The sequence below is a fragment of the Gavia stellata genome, chromosome 8 (genome assembly GCF_030936135.1).
Source record: "Gavia stellata isolate bGavSte3 chromosome 8, bGavSte3.hap2, whole genome shotgun sequence".
Lineage (NCBI taxonomy): Eukaryota > Metazoa > Chordata > Aves > Gaviiformes > Gaviidae > Gavia > Gavia stellata.
In genome coordinates, this window is record NC_082601.1 from 31148267 (window position 1) to 31169720 (window position 21454).

Genomic DNA, 21454 nt, shown 5'->3' on the forward strand with positions numbered 1-21454 from the left:
AACTTCTTTTGCTGTGCTTAGAACTGAGACTCGAAGATCAGCAAGGTAAGTGAACACAGGGTAACTGGACACCTGCAAACATGAAGCTGTACCTGAGCAATTGATTTTCACTGTTAAGATGACTCTATGTAGAGGATACTCTGAAATCCAGGTCACAGCCACATCCTACTGAGGATGCTGGAAGTCAAGTGCTTGACTCTTCCTTGAGGTGTACCAAGACACTAAAAATGAATGATTTTAAGTGGTGGGGAGAAGTAACAAAACACACTTGTGTGAGCTGATTACATCCTATAAAATTTGCAGCAGTCCTCCTCCCCTTTATTTTGCAAAAAAGTTAGGCATAAAATACACAAGGCTTCATAAAAGTTGTCTTAAAATTTGCATTGGAAAGATACCTTACTAAAGCAACAGCACTGTAGTACACCTGATAGAGGACACTGAGCATATTTTAGCTAGCAAACCACAATATGGAGACCAGCTCAGAGATACTCTCAAGTATAAAATGTCATACATATTAACACTAATTTTTTAAGCCTTTTTCTCCTTGGCTGTATTTTCAATAAAAACATTTGCTCTTGTGGTAAGAGCAGACACTGAAAGTCTGTTATGTTTTACCAAATTCTTAGCTGATACCAGCCAATTCCAGGCTGCTGCAGCAGCTCCCTCTGCCATGCAGTTCCCTCCCATTTAGTTGACAGGAAAGATGAGCTTTTTCCTCAGTGTGAAACTGGGCTGTGGCATCTGCTTCTCTGCATTCGGCTTGCAACTCTTCCTGCTCACCTCTTGATTCACTGCTGTCAGGATGGTGAGAATATCTTCTCCTCTGCCAAAACACAAGTACGTTTTGTATTAGGGAGGCAGTTAACATCAGAAAAATCACCACGTTCTCATATATCTTGATCTATACCAGTGCTAATGGCTCTGGTTTTAAACAGGCTTCAAAGCAATTAGTTAAGCTGCTTTGAACCATCTGCATAGTGTTGCTCTGTCCTACAGGACCTTTTTTCACTCTTAGCAAGCACTCCCACTGCCTATCATCTACCTCTGCATCCGAATCGAACTGCTGTCATTCAGGAGGAAACTACAGATGTTGCCAAAAAGAAGCTTATGGAAACATAGTTACCGAGGACAGCTATACTCCAAGTGCTGGCACAATGCCTGTATGTACCAGGTCCCCTGCCTTGGGCTTCTGTAGGAAACGTAATCTTGCAGGGTAGCCATGCCCAAGAGGAAGTCTGCCTCTGCGGGGATGCAGTCGAGCTGAAATCTTGCATCTGTTTCTACAGAAGAATCTTGCTGTCCAGAATCTGTTTCGATGGTCACACCTTTCTGGCAAGCATCGCCTTGGCAGGCTTGAACAAAAAATACTTTTGGTTTTCCAGCAAGTGAGTGGCAATTCTGTCCAGTGAAAGAAGTGGTCAGTTCCTGGATAGGTACTTCCTGCCCATCAACACCATATATAATGCCTTTTTTCCCATGAGACAGGATACAGCAAACAAAACAGTCTTTGTTCTTGTGGTCTTCGCGCCGGTAGATGTTCACAGTCTCACGGATTTCTTCTGCTGTAAGGTCTCTATATTCTGCTATTGTAAAATGAAGCTTGCTAAAGACTCTTCTCAGAGCCGCTGGAAAGTAAAAGAAGGGGAATTAGAGCCGTTTCATTATACGGCAGTTGGACTCTGCAATTGCAAACTGCATTTCTAGACATAAATGAATTTTTAAAATCCTGCTACACTACTATCCAGGTGGTTACATTCCTGCTCTGAAAATAATCTAGTAGTCTAATTGCTAATCGTATCCCTACTGAGTTCCCTTAAGTCTCATTAAAAGGCTTCCTTGCAATCTTGCTGTTTAGCATTGCCTCTGTCTGGAAAGTATGCAGAACTATTAAGAAAGTTGTATCTCTTCCCCCATCCACTTTACAGCTAGTGCCTTCATCTCTCAAAAGTTGCTGAACAGTGCAGTTGCTTTACCCAAGAGGAGAGGTCACTACCCATTTGGGTAGTACCTGTGTCACAGGAAGAGAAATCTTGCACTCTGACTCTTGAATTAAATTGGAGTTCAATACAATCAGGGAAGGCCCACTGATGGATTTTATCTCTTGGCATAGATAGTGCAAATACACCCATCTCACAGACCCTAGGACCTGCAATGAGCTATGCTGCTGCTGCAGGACAGCCTGCTAAAATCATGGCCCCAGAATAGCAAGGTAATCGAGTCCTGAAATTCTAACATCCTCCCTCCTTTTTTTTTTTTTTTTTTTTTGAAGTTGGATGTTAAACAATTAAAGCCCAATTCTGGTTCAGCAGCAAATTATTTTTGATTCTGCATATTTTAGAAGTAGTATGCATAAGGCTGACACAAAGCTAGCCTAGCTTGTAAAGTCCAGGCTGAGGCTGTTGCTTAAGGTTGCAGTAAACTCAGTAAAACAGCAAAATGCTAGTGAATTAATTGTTCTGAGTCAGTCAGTAAAAGCTTGATGGGTTGATTAGGGTTTGTCAGCGCAGGAAACAGAGCTGACTCAGCCACTACAACAAAAGTATCCTAGAAAGGGAAGACTGAAATTCAGACCTTTAGTACAGAAAAAGAAATGAGGTTTTATTTTTGAAGATAGGCAAGCTCATCTTTAATGTTCACTGTACCTGCATCCACGTCTGTCCCATTCCTATCCTTCATGTTTTTGGGTTCTGGCACTGCTTCCCTGGCTTTTGCAAAATTGTGATTATTCAGGATCAGGCATACTCCACGGGGTCGGCTAGTCATTTTGTAAGCTTCAAGCTGTTGAAAAGAATGACTTATTGGTGAAACTACTGCACTCTTCTCCAGGTGCTTCTCAGCGCTTGCTAGTGGCACAGCAGGGTGAAAAGCCAGCTGGCTTTCTCTCTAGGCAGCTCTCCCTATACAGCTTTGCTCCCAGGACCTGGCAATGCACTGCCCCACCGCCTTTGCACAGCATGACAGCACCCCCACCAGCCCCACATGATCATGCTCAGCCCAGATGGGTGCTGCATTCACCCACTTCTCCATGCCCAGCCATTTGCCAACTGCATATTTCCTGGTATAATAAACTCGTCCTATCTTGCTACCCTTGCAAATGTTTCTGAAGTTTTATCACTGCAGCAGCTGCTGCCTGTGACTTAGTTTCAGAATAAAGGATGTCACAGAGTGGTGCATTTTTCTTTTTCTAGACAGTGCTTTTAACAGTTGGGCTTATAACTGTTCACCTCACGGAGGGATGATCTCTTCCAAGACAAAATGATGACGTTTCTAAGAAACAGACTGACTTACCTGGGAAGATTCCTTCCAACTGCCAGTAGAATCAGGTGCAACTGATGATGCCAGCCACCTGGTATGGGCTGAATACAGACCAAAAAAAAAGTTTAAGTAGAGAATGTAGCACTAGAGAAAGGAGAGAAGCTCTGTTTCTATTCTCCATCTCCACAAGTACCTCCCGGGGTAAAACTGTGCTCTGAAAACATTGAATTGTGGTTGCACAGCTGTTCCTATTAGCTATAACCCACTAGATAATCAATTAAAAGGGAGTAAAATGTATTGTGATCAGTTAGTAAGTAACTAGATACTTCATCACTTTTTAGAGAGGCACCTGTGTAAAGAAGTGAGATGCAAGTGGTGTAGAGAGTCCAAAAACTGAAGAGAAAAAAAAATCTAAACAGTAATTTTTTGAGAGTTTCAATTACCTTCAGGGCCTCCTGTGCTGCCCCTCTGTTCCTCTGTGATGAGCATCTCTTCTTCACCTGAAAAGCATTCGTTATTAGTCCTGTATGATACCTATGTGTCACTTCAAGAATAACTATGGGAAAGAGGCCTTTTGTTTTGTTTTGTTTCGTTTTACCAAATAAGTTTAATTCATACTCTTCGATTCTCTTCAACAGGCTGATGTTAATTTCTGCACAGAGAGTCTTCAGGATACTTAGGTTGTCTTCTCCCAAAATCCCCTTCTTCTCCATCTCAGTGAAAACGTCGAGCATTGTCTGGGTAATCAGAAAGGTAGTTTGCTCTTAGGGCACATCCACGCTGCCACTGGGAGGGAAGTCGCAGCATGTGCATGTGCACCTAAGCTTTAATGTATTGACAGCACATGCGACCCACAGAGTCAGTCCAGCTGACTGGTAGCTCAGTTGAGACCTCAGCTGACTCCATTAAACCTAGTTCAACAAAACCTACAAGTACTGTAAGTACAAACATCTTCTCAAAACATACTCATTTCCCTTCCGCAGCTCAAAGATGCCGAGCTCTAATAAGATCGAATCCATGAGATCTAATGGTGATCATACAGGAATATATAATGTCATTTTTAATGACCGCTTTCATTCATTTGACTTGCAGTGGCTATCTTGTGCACTTAACTGAAACACAACAATCACTGCAATGACCATCTTGAGCAATGGCGAAAATGTGTGTAACTATGCAAGTATGGTGTAGAGATTGCTCTGAAGCAAAAGGGGACAGGAGCTCATGTCGAACAGTGTGCGGCAGAGCACAGTGGTCACCCCAAGGATTTACTAGAACAGTTATCACTAGATGGTCCCAGTCCTCCTCTAAGAAAAGAGGGAAAATAATACTACAAGAGTTTTCATTAGACAGAACAAAATACTCAGCAGTCAGAACTGCAGGCTGAGATAGTGTAAGAGCAGCTGGATCTCCTGCAAGGCTATTTGTAAACTCCAAGCTCTTGGGCCTTAGCCTTGGTAAGGAGCTGCTTAGATCCATATTTTCTGAGTTTGGAAATAAGAACAACAAAAGCATAAAGTAATAGCCACAGTGGGTGATTTTCTGTGTTTGATAAAGGCTTAGAAAGCAGCCAGAAGAAAATTGATTGGGCAAGATGAGTCAATGTGCTCATCAGTCTTCCATTGATCAAAACCACTGAGTCCCCTAAGCCCCGTATGGTGCTTGGACATGAAGGCCTCTGTGCCTGGCACAGGGCTGGCCCATGCTCTCTGGGCTGTGACAATGCTGCAAAAGCTACATGTAACACTAGCACAGACAAGTTACATATGCTCTGGAGAGCCTATAATCCCTTTCCAGGTGCAGCCTTTTTCTTACGGTGTTTTCACCATAAGGAGAGTGACACTCATTCTCCTCACAGCAACCCAAATGCCTCTATGGATTATAATAATCATTAAAAAAAAAAAAAATTCTTACAGTCTTAGGGTTTAGCCTGCATTTTGGTAATTCTTTCCCCAAAAGAAACTTGAAAGACTTCAGCTCATCTTCGGTGATGTCTTCTGACAGCTGAAAGAGCAGGTATCTAGAAAGAGAAGTGGAGGACACTCTTTCATCATGTTCTCAAGCATGTCTCTTAGCACAATTTAACACCGTACTGTTGAACTGCCCCCTTCGGTCGCCCCCTGCAAGCACATATCCCCCCTTTTTTTTTTTTCCTTTTTAAATGGGGGGACGTCAGTCCCAGGACAGCCTGAAGTCAAACCATTTTCAGCTGCAATTAAAAAGACCTCAGTATTCCTAAAATCAAAACCACACTGAAACTTTCTGTAGTTGAGAACAAAGACTCACATCCAGTCACTTACGGCCCCAGGCAGCACTCGGGCAGGGAGGCCTTTGGGGGCTGTTAAGTATTTCAGAAAGCTGCGGCTTTAGTTTTCTCCCTTTTCCTGGACAGAAATGTCAACCTTCCGTATGGTTTGCACCTGCTTTCCCTTGGAAGACGCTTGTGTGCTTCCAAACCGCAGCCTGCTGTTCCAATGGTCGGGAAAAGCTTACGCCGACCAGACGAGAAGGGCAGCCGATCCCAGAGAGCGAGAGAGGTGAGGCCCAGCCCGGCCGCCGGCGGTGTGCGGCACCCCCCGCCGGGCCGCCCGGTGAACCCGCGCCGCCGGTCACTCACCTGTAGGCCGACACCCGTGCCCTGCCCGGGATCTGAAGCTCTCTCTCCATCTCCTCTCGGCTGGAGCCCAGCTGGGCAGCCAGGAGGTCCATCCGATTGATCCGGTAGAGCAGCTCCCGCAGGAAGGACAGGTTCCCCGCCTCGATCATGCCTTTCTCCTGCAGCGCTTCGAAGAAGTCCTGTGCCTTCTGGATGGCTTCCAGCTTCCTCATGGGGACGTGCTCCAGGCTGAGGAACTTCAGAGCCGCCAGCTCGGCCTCGTCCAGCTCCTCGCTGACCACCAGCAGCCGCTGCCGGGGGAGCTCCATCTCTCCGCGGCGGCGCCAGCCCCGGCCGAGGGCAGAGGGCGCGTCCCCGCCGGGCTTCCGCCCGCCGCCGGGCTGGGGCGGGCAGGAGGCGGCGCCCGGGCCCCTGGGAGCTGTAGTTCCTTCTGGATGTCTGACTTAAACCAAAAAAACCCACAGCTCAGCCTAAAAACTGCGCGTCTGCCAGGGAGGACTTCTTCAGACGCATTTCAGGCATCTTCCGTTCACAGCTATGAAGCACTGACTATTCTTGAGTCCATTCGTGAGAAAACGGAACTTACTAGCGCAGGTCTGACGGTCTCCCTCTGCCCGGGCTTTTCCTGCCATCGCCTCTCTCTAGTTCAAAGGCACTCACAATTCATTGCCATTTTAATACAAACAGAAAGAAGCTCATAACGCCACTGACTCGACTTCCTCCTTGCAAGCCTTTTGGGGCTGCTGGCAGGCAATGCAGCACACTCAATGCAGGTGATCGGCCCTGTACCCTAACAGCCACCCGCCATGGAACCAGCTCCCATCCCACCCCTCCCAGATTTGCCGAAGACCCTTCTAGCAACAGGAGCAGGCTCGCCAGAGCACTGCTTGATGGCGTAAGGCCCTGGGATGGTGCACTACCTCTGATACACCTTCTGGTGCAGCAGTCTCAATAGATGGTATTTCACAACGGGAGGGAGGAGGGAAGAGATCTTACCAGTTGCCATTTCATCCTTCTGAAAAGGAATATTAACACCTTAGTGCTCACCTTGAGCAGGAGAGCCACCCTCAGAGCATCCATACTCTCCAGATAAAGAAACAGTGTTCTTGCTAAGCACGGATTTAAAACCAGAGTCCCTTCCCCCAAAAAAACAGGAAAAAACAGTTTGACAATACATTAAGCTGAAATCTTTACATTGTTGTCATAGAAGTGGCTTATCAATGTTCAAAACTCTACGCAAGATATTTGACTACTGCACGTGTGGCAAGTTGAGTCAAAGATGGAAGTAACCTGAATGTGGCAAGACACTTTTTAACAGCCCATGAGCTAACATGTCCTCAAGTCATGTTAAAACAAGTTCTTCCTAGTAAATACACTGAAGGAGGTATGGATCCTCCTCTTTCTGCTGATATGCCTGGACAAATCAGGCCTAGACACAAAGTGATTATACAAATATAAAACTGATGTAAAAGACCTAGGCCAAGCTCAGAAGACATGTCCAAAATAACATTCCACCTAGCTACAAAGGTATTACAGCTGGCACCCGCAAGAGCCAGCCACGTTGGGGGCCTGGGGAATTCCTGTGGCTGTCAGTAACAGAACAGATACAGTGACAAGCAAAGGCATAATTACAGCAAGGACACACAGAAATGAGTATCTGGGAATTACCAAAGATCTCAACTCTATCTATTAGCGCATTGCACAGAAGTCATTGCAGATTAAACATGCCATTCTCTGTTCATAATTTGACACATCTCTAGTTGAAAAGAGGCAGATCTGAGTAATTTCAGAGAGAATGTGCCCATGTTAGTTAGGGGCCAGAATAAAAAGGGTAAACAGCAGGGGCTGAACACCCAACATCTCCTGAGAAAAATCCAGCTCTGGACTCCCTGCTGCATAGCTTAATCTCCTAAATGGTGTGTATTTTGTTTCCACTTGTCCCCGGGCTTCAAGATTTCCTGCAGGAGATCTTACAGATCACAGACATAGCCAACAGTTCAACTGATCAAAACTCCGCAGTACCTGAATTTGGCACCACTTTGAGAACTAAGAGTGAACCCTTATATAGGTGGTGGGAAAACACATACTTACAGCAGCCGGTGCAATGGGAGAAGCTGGCAGCAATCTGAACGCGGGCAGGCTCTTCACATGTACCACTAACCCATCCCAAGAGCAGCACATTAACAAGTCACCCTAAAACCATTACAGTGGAGAGAATGACAAACTTCCCATGGAAGGTAGGCGTAAACAGCTCTCTGGGAAACCGATGTTAAACTGAACAATTAGGTAGCAAGATGCAAATGACTGGGCAGGGATTCATGCCACTGAGTAACATTATTTCCGCCTCTGCAGCTAACAGTCCTCCCCAACTCTTCTAAGCATTTCCCTTTTCAAACAGCATTGCTCTGATCTTGCCTGCTTTCAGCTTAAGCCTGCAGGACTTCAACTCACCGACTTTGCTTTCCTACCAACCTTCTGATTCTGCTTTCTGGTGGTAGCACTTCTGCTGGCTGAAAACAAAACACAGAATGGAGTGCCAGGATTGTTTTGCTATAGCATTTGGCCTCCCAGACAGGAGTTGAAGAAAAGGGAGGACAGGCAAAGTAACTATAGCCGGGGGCCTTCAGAGAGGAAAGGCGATTGCCCCTCACCATTCTCCAAGTTGTGCTACAGAGGAAAAACAGAGTCAGAAAACAGCAGATCGGACTTCCTTCTTACCTCTCAGTTCTGTGGGAGGGCCACAAATACGTGCAAGAACATAGCAGCCACCCTGCCGCAGGTGTGTGTGAGCATACTTTGCTCAGAACCATAAAACTGAAAGCGTGCTTTCTCCTTCCTTGATCAGTGCATGAGCCACATATAAATTCACAGTATGGCTACTTCTGACAGTCTTTTGGAGGATTTTGATGGGGTTTTCTCTCCCTTCTATTAGGTCTTTATCAGCAGGCAATAATGTTAGCTATGGAAGTGGTCTGATTTTTAACAGGTAGAACAAAATATCACATCAATTTAATGACAGGGTGTGACTGACCAGCACTGCCCCCCCCCCCCCCCCCCCCCCAGTGGAGGACAGCTCAGAGGAGAAGGGCAAAAAACCCAATTATCTCAGGTAAGAATATGTTGTAAAGAAAGCTCAATTTACCTCAACATCAGGGAGACCGGAGAGTAACCTTAGTTTTAGAGAAAACAGCTGCACCTGTGAATCTTCAGGTTCCCCATCAAAATTAACAAAGAATAATGTCTTCCTGAGCTAGCCAGACCAGCATGGGGGGTGTGAATACCTGGCTTAGCCCAACATAAAAGTATAAAAACTGGACAACTGATAAAGCATTTAAACTTTGAAAAAAGCAATGGGCTTGAGCTGGCTTCAACCCACATGTTCCATCATGACTAGGGCTGCCCAGCATTATGATGGTAAGCATAGAGAGACAGGTAATGAGAATCATGTTTGTGTTGTGATTCAACTGTATATTGCTAAATTATGCTTGTGTTGCGATTTCAGTATGTTGCTGTATCACTCTACTAAATCAAAATCCCATGTAGGACCAAATATACCAAATAAGTAAATTTGATATCCAATTCCTCCTCATGTGGAATATCTGAAAGAACTTGGTCTGAGCGTTTTGAACTCTGACACAGAGAAATATGAAAAAACAGAAATACTGTAGATTCACAACTTTACTACTGGAGCAGCTGCCACCTTCCAGCAAACTTCTCACAGAGGAAGCAGTTAGTTAATTTAAGCTATATTTCCTTATCATAAAACAACATTCACAAATCTAATTACTAACTTCATATCAGGGTCTCATTTATGAAAACATTACAAAAGTGTAAATAAATTGTTGACATATTTCCTAAATGGTTAACCAAATGTCAGCCACAGAACTGTATCATACCTGGTAACACCTTCTGGTAACTTTTGCCACAAAGAGCACTCTCATTTACATAGTGCCTGTAACATCTATGTATTATTTATGAAACCTGTGTGAACAGAGCTGTGACTCTAAGAATGGGCATTCTCACTTTTCCTTGGAAGGTGATAAAGGGTAAGGGGAGCAAAATGCAACTGCTAACACATTGTGTGGAATTAGAAAAAAAAAATTTCGCATCAAGCAAGATTAAATAAAGAACCCCTGCTTTATGGCTAGACATGTGTTTCCAAAAAATACAATCTAAAAAAAGCAGAAGTTAAAGTATCTCAAATCCATCCTTTATCTTGTTATAAACTCAAAAGGAATGTAGTCATTAGAATCCCATACAGCTCCCACACACCACCTACACATTGCTGAGGATGCAAGATAGGAACAACCTCACTGGCATTAGCTGCCATTATCATGAAAGTCCTGAGCTTAAACTTATTCTTTCCTACCATCTCTCCAGCTGCTAATGAAGAGATATCAATATGCTACCCCTCAGGGTGGCTGCCATCAAACACTTCAATGAGAGCAAAATAAATTCTTCTGCTGAAGTCAAAGTGTTTGTCATGCTGACTGTCCCTCAGTCGGCTCATCCAAAAGAGAAACACACCACAAACAAAGGTGATGTGAAAATCAAGAGTATTTATTACAACAGAAACAAGAGTCCACAGGAGCTAGGGCCAGTTGCCAGGAGGAAAAGGCAACTCAGAGTAGTGGATCTAACGGAGTGGGACCTTCCTTCCAGCAGTCGACAGCCATTCAAAACAGACTGTCCCCAAAGAGCTCTGAGAAAAAACACAATTAGAACCCTTACTATTAAAAAACCTAAACAGCAGTGCTGTTTAGCCAAGTAAATTAATAACATAAAGCTAACCAAATATTTGGAGGAAAAGCACCAAACTTGTATTATCATAACCATCTTTTTTTGGTCCATCTGGACAGGGATGTTATTTTCCATGAAAAATTATACAGCTTCCAGAGACAGCCAATGAGTCACCTCTGGGTAAATCAGTTACAATCTTACACATGCTCCCTGGGAAGGGATCTAGCATGCTGAATCTATCTGTTCTTTTCTTCAGATTTCAGGGACTTAACAACAACTTGGGACAGAAATGGGACTTCCATTGGCATTTCCAATAACTCTTAAAAATCATACTACTTGGAAGTGCTTCCTCACTTGAAACCCAGACTGAACAGACTCCACTGCTCCTGCAGGACAGAAAGCCAAGTCTGTACTCCTCCACGGCCTTACCAGGCTGCTACAGATCCAGGTGCCAGGAGACTGATTAAACATGGGAATTGGAAAATTTAGGTCCCACAGCCCCTTGAAGGACTGGGGCTAACTACACAGATCCAGATAACTTCTCTTGCAAATTCTCTTCCCTGTGGAAGCCCATTCCAGATGTGATTCCTAACTGAGTGTAGTCTTATTTTTCTACTTTTCAGTTGATGAACATTGTGGAATTTGGAAGATCAATTGCTTCCGTAGGGTTGATGTTATCTTTGGCATCTGCTTCCATCCATTTAATACTCTTCCTCCCACTTCCTTGTTCACTTCTGTCAGGATGGTTATGAGATCCTTGTGGCTTGAACAAAAATGAAGAAAAGTTACATTGAAATATATGGTACTTGCAGCTAGGCCATGAAGCTGATCTATGTTTGCTCCAATAAAGTGGTATCTCAGAGGAGGCTAGTATCTTTCTGTCACCCTGCCTGTCCCTGAAATTGCACACTCCACTGTGTAACCACAGCATTCAATGTGTTTGAGGGAGTAAAAGCAACCTCCGTGTAGCATTGCTTTACCAGCAAACGCAGTCCCCTACTTTGGTTATAATCAGAAGAGCACACAAAGATGCAACAGAACCAAACCTATACATTCTCCAAGCCTTCTTCTGGACACCATGAGAAAGTGATGTCTGAAGAGAAATTCTATTTTCTAAATCAAGTTTATTATGGGGATAGGAGGGAGGCAACAATGAAAATTATGAATAAAAGATCACAGATTTTTTGTCTGTGTAATCACTCAACAAATTCACCTCTCATCAGGTGTCACTGGAAGAAAAATCATTTATCAGTCAAAAAATGTTAAAAAACATCCACACATGTACACACACTTGTTTATATGTAACGTTCCAACATGACAACCCTGGTTCTGTCACAGGCAAAGTAGGGGAAATCACTCGTACTTTGGTTCACCTGTAGAAAAATAACAATGCCCAATTCCAGAATAATTACTGTTCTGCACTGTCCTGCAGGCAAAAAGCATTATATAGCACAACTGCAAAACACAGATGCTTCAGCGCAGCATGCTTAAGTATGTACGTCTGCAATACCCTAAATGTACATGGATTAAAAATAGTACTTACAGTGGGCAAAGCAACTCCATCTTGTCACAGAGGCATTGAACATAAACACTGCCAATCTTTGTACAGCGGTAGCACTGATAGTCTTCCACTGTAGCCATGCCAACCAGAATATCAGCCTGATCAGGAATGGAAGTCAGAGGGGTAGCATCTGTCTCAAGATGGCCAGAAAAGTCTTCTTTTACTGTGACAGCTGGATGACCTACAGAGCCTTGGCAAGCCTGGATGAAAAACAGCTTGGGCTTGCCAGCAAGAGAAGGACAATTAGACCCACTGAAGCAGGAGAGTAAATCTTTAATATATACAAACTCATGATCAACACCTTTTATTTTGTCTTTTTCACCATGAGAAAAAATGAAGCAAACGAAACAGTCCATGTTACTATGATCTTTTTTGCTGTATTCTTTAACTTTCGCATACATTTGGTTTGCTTCTAGATCCATGTACTCAACTGTCTCAAACTGAAGCCACTTAAAGACCCTCTTCACAGCCTCTGGGAAAAAAAAGTCAGAAGGCACTTGTTAAACATAAACAGTGACAAGGAAGACGCTGAAACATCAGTGTCTGTGTGGTAGAACAGTTAGTAGCAGAAGTGTTCAGATCCCACCAATACACTTACCTGACTGACTCTTAGCCTGCCAGATCTAATTAGAAAAACCGTAATGCCTCATTTTATTTTTTTTAAACACAACTGGGTTAAGCATGACGCTATCTAAAACAAAAGCAGGTTTCAGGTTACCTGATTAATCTGTACAAATTAGTGAAGCTTACTGTGTTAAAGCAAGCTTTAACTGTGCATTGCATCGTAATCCCAGACGCTTAAGAACAACGCATAGCAAGGTAAAGAGGTGCCTCTTTAGAATGACAAATTCTACCACTCTTAAATGAAGTTGGTCCCTCATTCTCTGAGAACGATCAATGCAGCAAGAAGGAAGGCAGGGTAACCCACTAACAAATGCTACGCAGACTTCTCAGCAAATGTTGATTTAATTTTTGTGTGGGTGGTGAGAAAGTAGCTGGGAAGCAAGTAGCCTGTAGACAGGCTGGATGGAGTTAAAATATCAGTGATGTGTGCTTTCATGAAACAGATTTTACTTTTTTAAGATAAACTCCAGTTTATCTTAAAAGTGACTCATGCAGGAAGACAGGCTTTAAGGAAAGTTATAAAGCAGCAGCATTTATTTGACCATTAAATAGAATTTAAGGACTTAAATTCTATTACTTCATGATAGCTAAGAATTAAAAACAATCAAAAAGTGAAAAGGTGGAATAATAATCCCTTCTTCACTATTTGGTACATATGACCAATTAAGATGATGCTTTTTACCTAGAATAGAAAGCGGTTCCTTCTTTAAGCCATCAGCTAAACTGTTGGAAGTGGCATATTTCCAATTTCTACAGTGACTGTCATACCAGTTATTCTGGAGGCAAAGGAGCTCAGTGGACATGACTGTTTTTCACAGGAAAGATTAGATAATTATTTCAGAGAATTATCAGAGAAAAAAACAAACCAGTAATTGGATTTAAAAAGTACTTACCTCCATCTTTCACTGTTCCTTCTCTGGCTTCATAGGGATTTTTAAAAATGTAGTTATTAAGAATCACACAGTAACCATGGGGGTTATTTTTCATCTTATATGATTTCACAAGCTGTAGAGACAAAGAAAGCAGATAAGAAAGCAGTGCCAAGTATCCAAAAAAGAAATACGCTATACACAGATTGTTGGTCCTTCATGTCCATGCGCAGAAAAATCATAAGGGCCAAGATACAAGAAAGGAAAAGCCTAAGAATACAAGCTAGTTACAGGGGAGAGGAATCTGCTTTGTCTCCCTGAATCCCTCCTCCTCTCTCTCTGTGGTTAGGATAGGATTTTGGCAAGGGAGAAAGTGAGTATCCAGAAACACAAATTTGCACGTGCGGAGGAAAAGTTCCTGCACCCTATCATTCCCTCTGACAGTCCTTATGGGTTTCTAGCAAGGTAGCAGATTCTGTTGTTCCCTTCCCATCTGCCCAGGAGTATCTGGGCCAGGACTTTAATGTCCCAGTCTCCATTATCTTTAAGACTGGTTTTCTTCACACAACAGCTACTCCTTCATTTCTTGCCTAAAAGATTGCTGACAGCCAGGTCCTCATAAAGGAACACGGCTTGGTCTTGTTTTGAAAACATGAATTGTTCCAAGGCCTACGTATAAAGCCAGAACCCCTCCCTTTCAGCTCTTCCACCTGCTTAGTCTTAAGAATTTATGCTCCCTGCTCCCAGGAGTTGGATAAATACTTTAAAGGTAATCTTGAGATATTTCTCACCAGGGGTGGTGTCTCTCCCTCTGCTCCTTGTCCTGCTGGATGCACAGACACAGATACTGGATAGTGGAGTTTTTCCTTAGCATCATTTTCTAAGAGGGAGAAGATAAACAGAACATTTTAGGACTAAAAAGAGGAATCTGTGCATATTTCAACACTCAAAAAAACAGTTCAAGGAGTGAGGTGGAGGGTGGTTTCCACATCACTGAGACACCATGGTTTTGTAGAACTGGGCCAAGCAGGGTTCCAGTTTCACAGACTGCTGGTTATTGAAGCTGTGCAGAGCTCTGCTCCATTTCTTCTCTGCTCTTTTATTGGTAGCAAGATCCAGATAATAAAAGGCTGAATGTTAGTAGTGGCCCCAGGCAAGCCATTCACTAGCATCTCCACTATGGCATACATAAGCGAAAGAGGAGACCCATTTTTGTACAGTGGTACACTGCAGCTAGTTCATTTATTTCTGAGGCCACTGTCTCTTCTCCAGAGAACTTTACTGTTTGGGTGAACATACCAAGGATGCAGAATGCCAGTATAATGGCTGATCTCCTGAAAGCAACAAAACGCTTCTTTGAATACAACTGCCTGAAATAAGTGAAGAAATCATCAAACCCATGACTCTACCCAAGGAAATAAATCACAGTACCCCTTTTACAAGTTACACAAATATGTTTAAATGGAATTTAATTGTCAGGGCAACAAGATCTATAAGACATGCTCTTTTTCTGCTTACCAAGGGGGACAAAATGATAACAATACTTCTAAAAAGCCATTCCGCTGACACAGGGCCTGCTTACACTAGCTGCCCTTGGCAATTTTCTTCTGCTCTTTTAGAGACACAAGCACAGGTCAGCGGCACAAAGACATGCTGGGGAAACTAGTTGTATCTCTGCAAGGAACTGCATGGGCTGTATAGATGTGTCTACGGACACATACCTCCTGAGTCACCCAAAAGGAGGTTCTGAGGAAAAATTTAATAGGTCTCAGTTGTTGGTTGACATATCCTGTTTCCCAAAGATTAAGGCCCAGCTGTGGTGTCAGAAGTTACCACCTCATGTGCAACAGTCCAGATACACTACAGTCCTTGAAATTTAACACCTGGTACTGAAAGCTAATCGTTACACTTTAGCCAAGTACCTGGTCTCCAGGGACTTTTCCTTTGACTAAGAGCAAACAGCCTGGCTAACAGAAAATAATGCTGACAATCTCCCAGTACAAGTTTCCCCAAGGCTACTGTCACCTCCAGCCTATTTCAGTGACTGAAAAGCTATCCTGGTCCAAAACCAACACTGCATGGTTTCCTGAAGAGAAAAATTGTGTTTAAGGCAAAGAGGGGGGAGAAGCAGACCTTTTCCAAGGCACAGAACATATTCCAAAGAGAGATATAAGAAGATGAGATAACGAAGTAGCAGAAAACTTCAGAAACCACAAGCACCAAGAGCTGCTCTACCTATCCTAGGATACCGTAAGGTCTCTCTCTTATCTCTGGACTCCTAAGCTGCCAAGGATGGAGCCACAAAAACCACAAAAAAAGCCCAGCTCTACTCTTAAACAGCAGATTAAAATAATTTACCTTTTTTTTTTTCTTCATAGGCATCAATTTTTTTCTTTACGTCAGCTCTAAATCCCTTTAATATATCTTTCAGCATTGCCAGGTCATCTTCTTTAATTATCCCATTTCTTTCCATTTCCAGTAAAACCTTCAACATCGACTGGTAAAACAAAACCACATAACCCAAACTCATACAGTGACCTTCAATAACTGCAGTATTAGGCACTTCTGGACAGAGCAGAAGACAACATTCTCATTCCCAGAGGCTGACCAGCTAAAGACCAATTTCTTTTTCCCCCAATCCTCATTAAAACAAGGGTCAGGATGCAATGCAACTGAAGAAACACATCACTAAGTTCAAGACAGGACCATTAGAAATTGCCTATGGCTGGGTTATCCTGCTTTGCAGTGCAAGTACTGATGTGGATAACAACATGGAATCCTGTTGTGCCTCTGTGTTCTGATGAAGTGCTGTTAAGTCGTTTAGCTGTGCCATTTTACATTTTCTATTACAGAAAAGGTGCTCAGGGATAATTTTGGTTTTTAAAGCTCAATAGTCCACCAAGTTGGAGGTAAATCTGCTAATTTTCCTATAGGTACACCACAATACAAATAGGACTTTTAAGGAAGCTTCTTAGTAATACCAAGCATTTTTATAACACTGTTCATTATTTACAATACAAGTATTAAACTACCTCATCAAACCTTGTAATACTTTTGTGGGGGAGTTAGCAAAATGCTGTTACCCCAAATTACAATAAAGAAGAAACTGTACCCAATGACACACAAAAATTCGTGGTTGAACTCACATTAGAACTCAATTTTCTGTCTCCAAAACATTGTTTTTCCTCCAGCAAACATCACTCTTGCTAGATACAGCATATGTACAAATGTCTTATAAATACCAAGCAAAGACAAAAGGAAGAGCGTGATGGATTTTGCAAGAAGAAAAGATTAGGGAGACAGGTGGTGGAGGGAAAATAGGAACAGGAGAGCAAAAAAGCACAGAGAAAAGATACAATGAGAAAAAAAAAGGGTCCATTCTTTCACACAGCAGCTATCAGCTAACATCACAATTCTTTCAACAACAGATTTTAGCGAGAGGAGACTGCTTTGTCTTTCCTCCCTTCTTACAAGAACGAGCAGACGCTGAACTAGCCTTGCAAGAAACTTATCAAAATCACTTTGCATACAGCATTATCCTGGAGCTTGTTCTTTGGTAATTTTTTTTGGAGCAGGAACTTCACATTCTTGACATCTTCTGGAGTCAAGTCCTCTGCAATTCCATACAGCAGTTGCCTGGCAATAAAGAATAGAGAAAGACTGATTAAGAAAGTTATGAGAAGTAAACACCACAATTACACATTTGAACTGCAACATGTAAAACTCACAATGACAGGTAATCATGCTGTAATAAATACAATTATGCTGGGATATTTGTAAGAAAACAGTGCAGACCAAAACCAAGACAGTACACAACAGAACTGTTGTACATTTTGCATGCAAAAGTTTACTACTTCTGTGCTTACCTGTAGGCTGACACCTTTGCCCTGCCTGGGATCTGAAGCTCTCTCTCCATCTCCTCTCGGCTGGAGCCCAGCTGGGCAGCCAGGAGGTCCATCCGATTGATCCGGTAGAGCAGCTCCTTCAGGAAGGACAGGCTCCCCACTTTGATCATGTCTTTCTCCTGCAGCGCTTCAAAGAAGGCCTTGGGTTCCTGGATGGCTTCCAGCTTCCTCATGGGGACGTGCTCCAGGCTGAGGAACTTCAGAGCTGCCAGTTCATCTGTGACCAAAGCCTCAGAAATGTCAAAAAGGAGTTTGTGGAAGTCTGTACTCATTTCACCTCAGGATTTGGATCTGAACACAAACAAAAGTTGATTTCATTTGTCACTAGCAGTAGTGCAATAACATGATTTTAAAAAGTATCACATCATGTAGAATAGCCCAGAATAAATACATGCAGCTTTGATGCTTAGTACTTTCAGTTCTCTCGACTTAACAAGGAATATAAAAAACTCTGTACTAAGTGAAATTGACAGAGAAAGTAATGGATTCTTCTTCCTTCTTACAGTGTGTCTATAGACAGTGGGAAGTATCGACGTACAGGATGTACAATCCTGGCAGGCTGCTGCTGTTTTGATTTTGGTTTTTGGGTTTTTTTTGAGGTTTGATCCCATTTGCGAGCAAGAGCCACTTGCTAGTCTGAAATACAGACTATGTGGTAAATGAGACTGCCAGGTTTTACACCATAACAAAGATAAAGGTTTTACATCATAACAAAGATAAGAGTCCACATGAGTTAACTCTTCTAAGCTATCAGGCCTCTCCTTTCTTTATACACTGCTTCTGACCCTGGTCAGCATAGCCAAAGCACCTCTTCCTGTTTTGGATTATCTGCATCAAGTAAAACTCAGTTCCCAGCTCTCAATCAATTTGTAATATTCAAATCAAATACAGATCAAGGCCAGGAGAATTCTTGCCAAACTAGTTCTATTTCATTGAGCATCAAAGACCACCTCCCTTCTCCACCAATTCCTCCATCAGCTTTAGAAATATTAAACTTGGCTTATGGATCCAACTTTTGAGCACAAGTTAGAAAATACCAACTGCAAGCCTTCCAACTATCTCACCCTGACACTTAAAAGACATGCCTCCACTGCCTCTCTGGTAAGAGAACCATTTGCCCCTTTATTCTCTCTGCCTTAGATCTAAGACACTTAGGAATCTCAGAAAAGAAACTCTATAGAAATACATTCAGTAGAGGTCTCTTGTCCTTTTGAACTCACTGGGAGACAGAAAAGTTGACAACAGCAAAACTTCCTACTACTACACTGCTAGAGTATTAGGCAATCCATTTTAATGATACTGCTACTGCAATTTTTTCAATACCAGGGCTACTAACTCCAAAGTAGCCCAACTAACTGAATCAGTACTACTGTAAATATTAAAAAAAATAATTAGCAGACAATTGTACTCCCCTCTTCTCCAAGGACCACTCTACAGCAAAGCAGCTTTTTGCGGCATACCCTTGGTCAGCATTCTGTTAGTTAGCAAGAGTGAACATACAACTGAATCTTAAACCTTTGTCTATCGAAAAAACTGATAAAACAGCAAAACATGCATTGTGATGCAGCACATACGATTCATGCTCTGCCCCCAAATACTGTTTTCTTTAAATCCATTCAAACTGAACTTTTAAACAGACTAGAATCCATACCATTCCGCCCATATCATCACAAAACCACTAGTATCTGAATGAATCATATGTGCTTAACCCCACGATTCAATGATCTCAGATCTGACTGTGTATTTTTATGTCCACACAGGAAAGAGAAGAATGCTTTCTTGGTAGCTAGTTATGAAGTTATCTTCTTTCTCACATAAACCATGCCTTTTGTTTAAGATACAAGGCATGTGCTTATAAAAGTAAATCTTTCTGGTATAGGAAATTTTCGTTTTTATTTCTCAAAGGCTGTTAAGTTTCAAACCCACAAAATCACTGCAATTAGAACGGATGTACCACTTACACACTATATTTAAGCCTGTCTGTAAATACAGGGAGCACACTAAAACAATGTTTAACTGCTTCTGTATTTTTCTCCCACTTTACTAAATTAAAGACACAACTGATACAACAAGCGAACTACTACTACTACTACTACTACCACCACCACCACAAATTTTACATCACTTCCATGGGAGGACAGGCTGGAGGACTGCTGGAACAACTCTGAAAAAGGTGAGACAGCCATACTCTCTGAAGTTGCAGGAAAAGTACTGCCTTTTGGACTATGGTCTATATTGTCACATGACTTACAAAAAGTATGTTATAACAAAGTAATAAGCTGTGGTCATAATGTAGTAGTTCCCTATTCCACATATCACATTTCCAGTTTCAGGAAATTAATTATTACAGTGCTTGTGAGAAAAATTGGTAAACAAGCCACAAAAGTAACCAGGTTTTGCTTTTGCTTTAAGGGGACACACTAAGCAGCACAGCCACAACTTCCTAGCATACAGCACAGCTCAGTATATTTGCTCCCATACATAAATCCTAATTAAAAGACAGTGAGGGAAGGGTGACTCAATTGTATCTTCCCATTTAAAAATATGTCAGTCCCACTGTCCTGCTGTGTCACCAGATCCTCCATGACTTACCTCCTTTCTCTGAAGTCCCTCTCCAACTCACCCTAGCCTATTTTTAACGTACACTTTCATGGAAGATTATTTCCTAAATTAAAAAAAGTCAACTATTAGCATTGAATTCATTAGTAGTAGTCAGTGAATACAGGGAACTGAAAGGCTAAACATTCCTTTGAAATTATTTATGTAATATGCTTCCCCATCTACAAGAGAATTTAAGCAATAATTAACTTCTGGCATTTTCACCCTCTTTGAAGTATAGAACTCTGCCTTCAATGGTAAGGTTCCTAGTATGGTCTGCTGGTCACCAGTATCACCCTTGCAGCAGGAAATAAATGATCAGCAATCAGTACAGCTACCACACTTTCTGAAGCTTGAGAAGTCAGCATTATGAAGAGAGACAGTTAGGAGAGCTGAAATTTGTTAAAATTTTGCAATGAAAACAATCATTCATTGATTTCAACCTATTTACCTTTATAAACTAAAAATTGTAACATACCCTTCGATAGAATGAGGCATACAAATTCCTTCCAAAAGGCACACGCTAGTAACAGTTCAGGAAATGTGTCCGACTTATTTCACAGGCACGAGTTTCCTTTTATCCAAAGACTGGGAGCAGCACAGAGGGACACCACAAGCACTATCAGATCTTCAGGTCCAAAATGGTTCTGTCTCCATGTCATCCCATGCCTCAGCGTCTCTCTCCCTGCATCAGTTCCTCTGTGTTTTAACTGAATCAAGACTCCAGTTGCAGTTTGAAAGAGGAAGCATGCTGTGATCAACACTGTGTGAAAAATATTTGCGGACAAGGCCAAGCCCAGGTTGGCTCTTTCCAGATAGAGGCTTCTCCCATCATGCAGCAGTTTCAAGGACCAGCCCTCCTGGCACTGTTCTTCCTCTTTGTCTTTACTGTTTCACTTCTTATTTCTTCCTCTCTCGCCCTTCCCCAAAATGTTCTCGTCCTTTTGTTAATTTACAGCCTCTCCAATTTCCCTCAGCTCCCCTGCACCCTGGTTTTGTCCCTCTGGCTTCCCCTAGAACTGTCTGAGTGTCCCAATCTATTCCTTGTACAGCAGCCTGCCAAAAATTCATCTCTCCCAGAAAGGCTGGTCTTGAGGAAGCGAAAATGCTGAGGCTACTGACTACTCAGCAACTGCAGTGACTGTGGCCTCTACTGGCACAAGGCAGGATACACAGCTCATACACAAAAACCGAGTCAGGAGGGGCAGAATACCAGAGACTTGTTAATGTTACAAATCCCACTTTAATATCATGATCTTCCCAAGATACCAACTCCCCCAACAGAAAG

The 21454-nt window shown here is 42.5% G+C and overlaps 2 protein-coding genes across 2 annotated transcripts; both read right to left on the reverse strand.

The window, feature by feature from the left end:
- Window positions 1–286: 286 nt before the first annotated feature.
- On the reverse strand, window positions 287–6177 carry LOC104262083 (caspase-8-like). Its single transcript, XM_059820213.1, has 8 exons — window positions 5870–6177; window positions 5167–5272; window positions 3854–3992; window positions 3699–3755; window positions 3289–3356; window positions 2643–2778; window positions 1124–1625; window positions 287–823 (listed from the first exon to the last, which is right to left on the reverse strand). The coding sequence occupies exons 1-8, from the start codon at window positions 6175–6177 to the stop codon at window positions 688–690; spliced, it is 1452 nt and encodes a 483-aa protein (XP_059676196.1). The 3' UTR covers window positions 287–687.
- A 4308-nt stretch (window positions 6178–10485) lies between these two features.
- On the reverse strand, window positions 10486–21009 carry LOC104255507 (caspase-8). The gene is made up of 8 exons (XM_009809594.2): window positions 20645–21009; window positions 17530–17859; window positions 17194–17299; window positions 16022–16160; window positions 14455–14543; window positions 13688–13799; window positions 12153–12642; window positions 10486–11372 (listed from the first exon to the last, which is right to left on the reverse strand). Exons 2-8 carry the CDS (start codon window positions 17838–17840, stop codon window positions 11222–11224), a joined length of 1398 nt encoding a protein of 465 aa, XP_009807896.1. The 5' UTR covers window positions 17841–17859; window positions 20645–21009; the 3' UTR covers window positions 10486–11221.
- Window positions 21010–21454: the final 445 nt, after the last annotated feature.

Coding starts and splice junctions, on each gene's coding strand:
- LOC104262083 (XM_059820213.1), bottom strand. CDS start 6,177: ATGGAGCTCCCCCGGCAGCGGCTGCTGGTGGTCAGCGAGGAGCTGGAC. Junction 2,779..3,288: donor GTTGGAAGGAATCTTCCCAG/GTAAGTCAGTCT, acceptor TCTTTTCAACAG/CTTGAAGCTTACAAAATGAC. Junction 1,626..2,642: donor TGGGACAGACGTGGATGCAG/GTACAGTGAACA, acceptor TTTACTTTCCAG/CGGCTCTGAGAAGAGTCTTT.
- LOC104255507 (XM_009809594.2), bottom strand. CDS start 17,840: ATGAGTACAGACTTCCACAAACTCCTTTTTGACATTTCTGAGGCTTTG. Junction 14,544..16,021: donor CTATGAAGAAAAAAAAAAAG/GTAAATTATTTT, acceptor TCTCCCTCTTAG/AAAATGATGCTAAGGAAAAA. Junction 12,643..13,687: donor AGGAACAGTGAAAGATGGAG/GTAAGTACTTTT, acceptor TTTTTTTCCCAG/AGGCTGTGAAGAGGGTCTTT.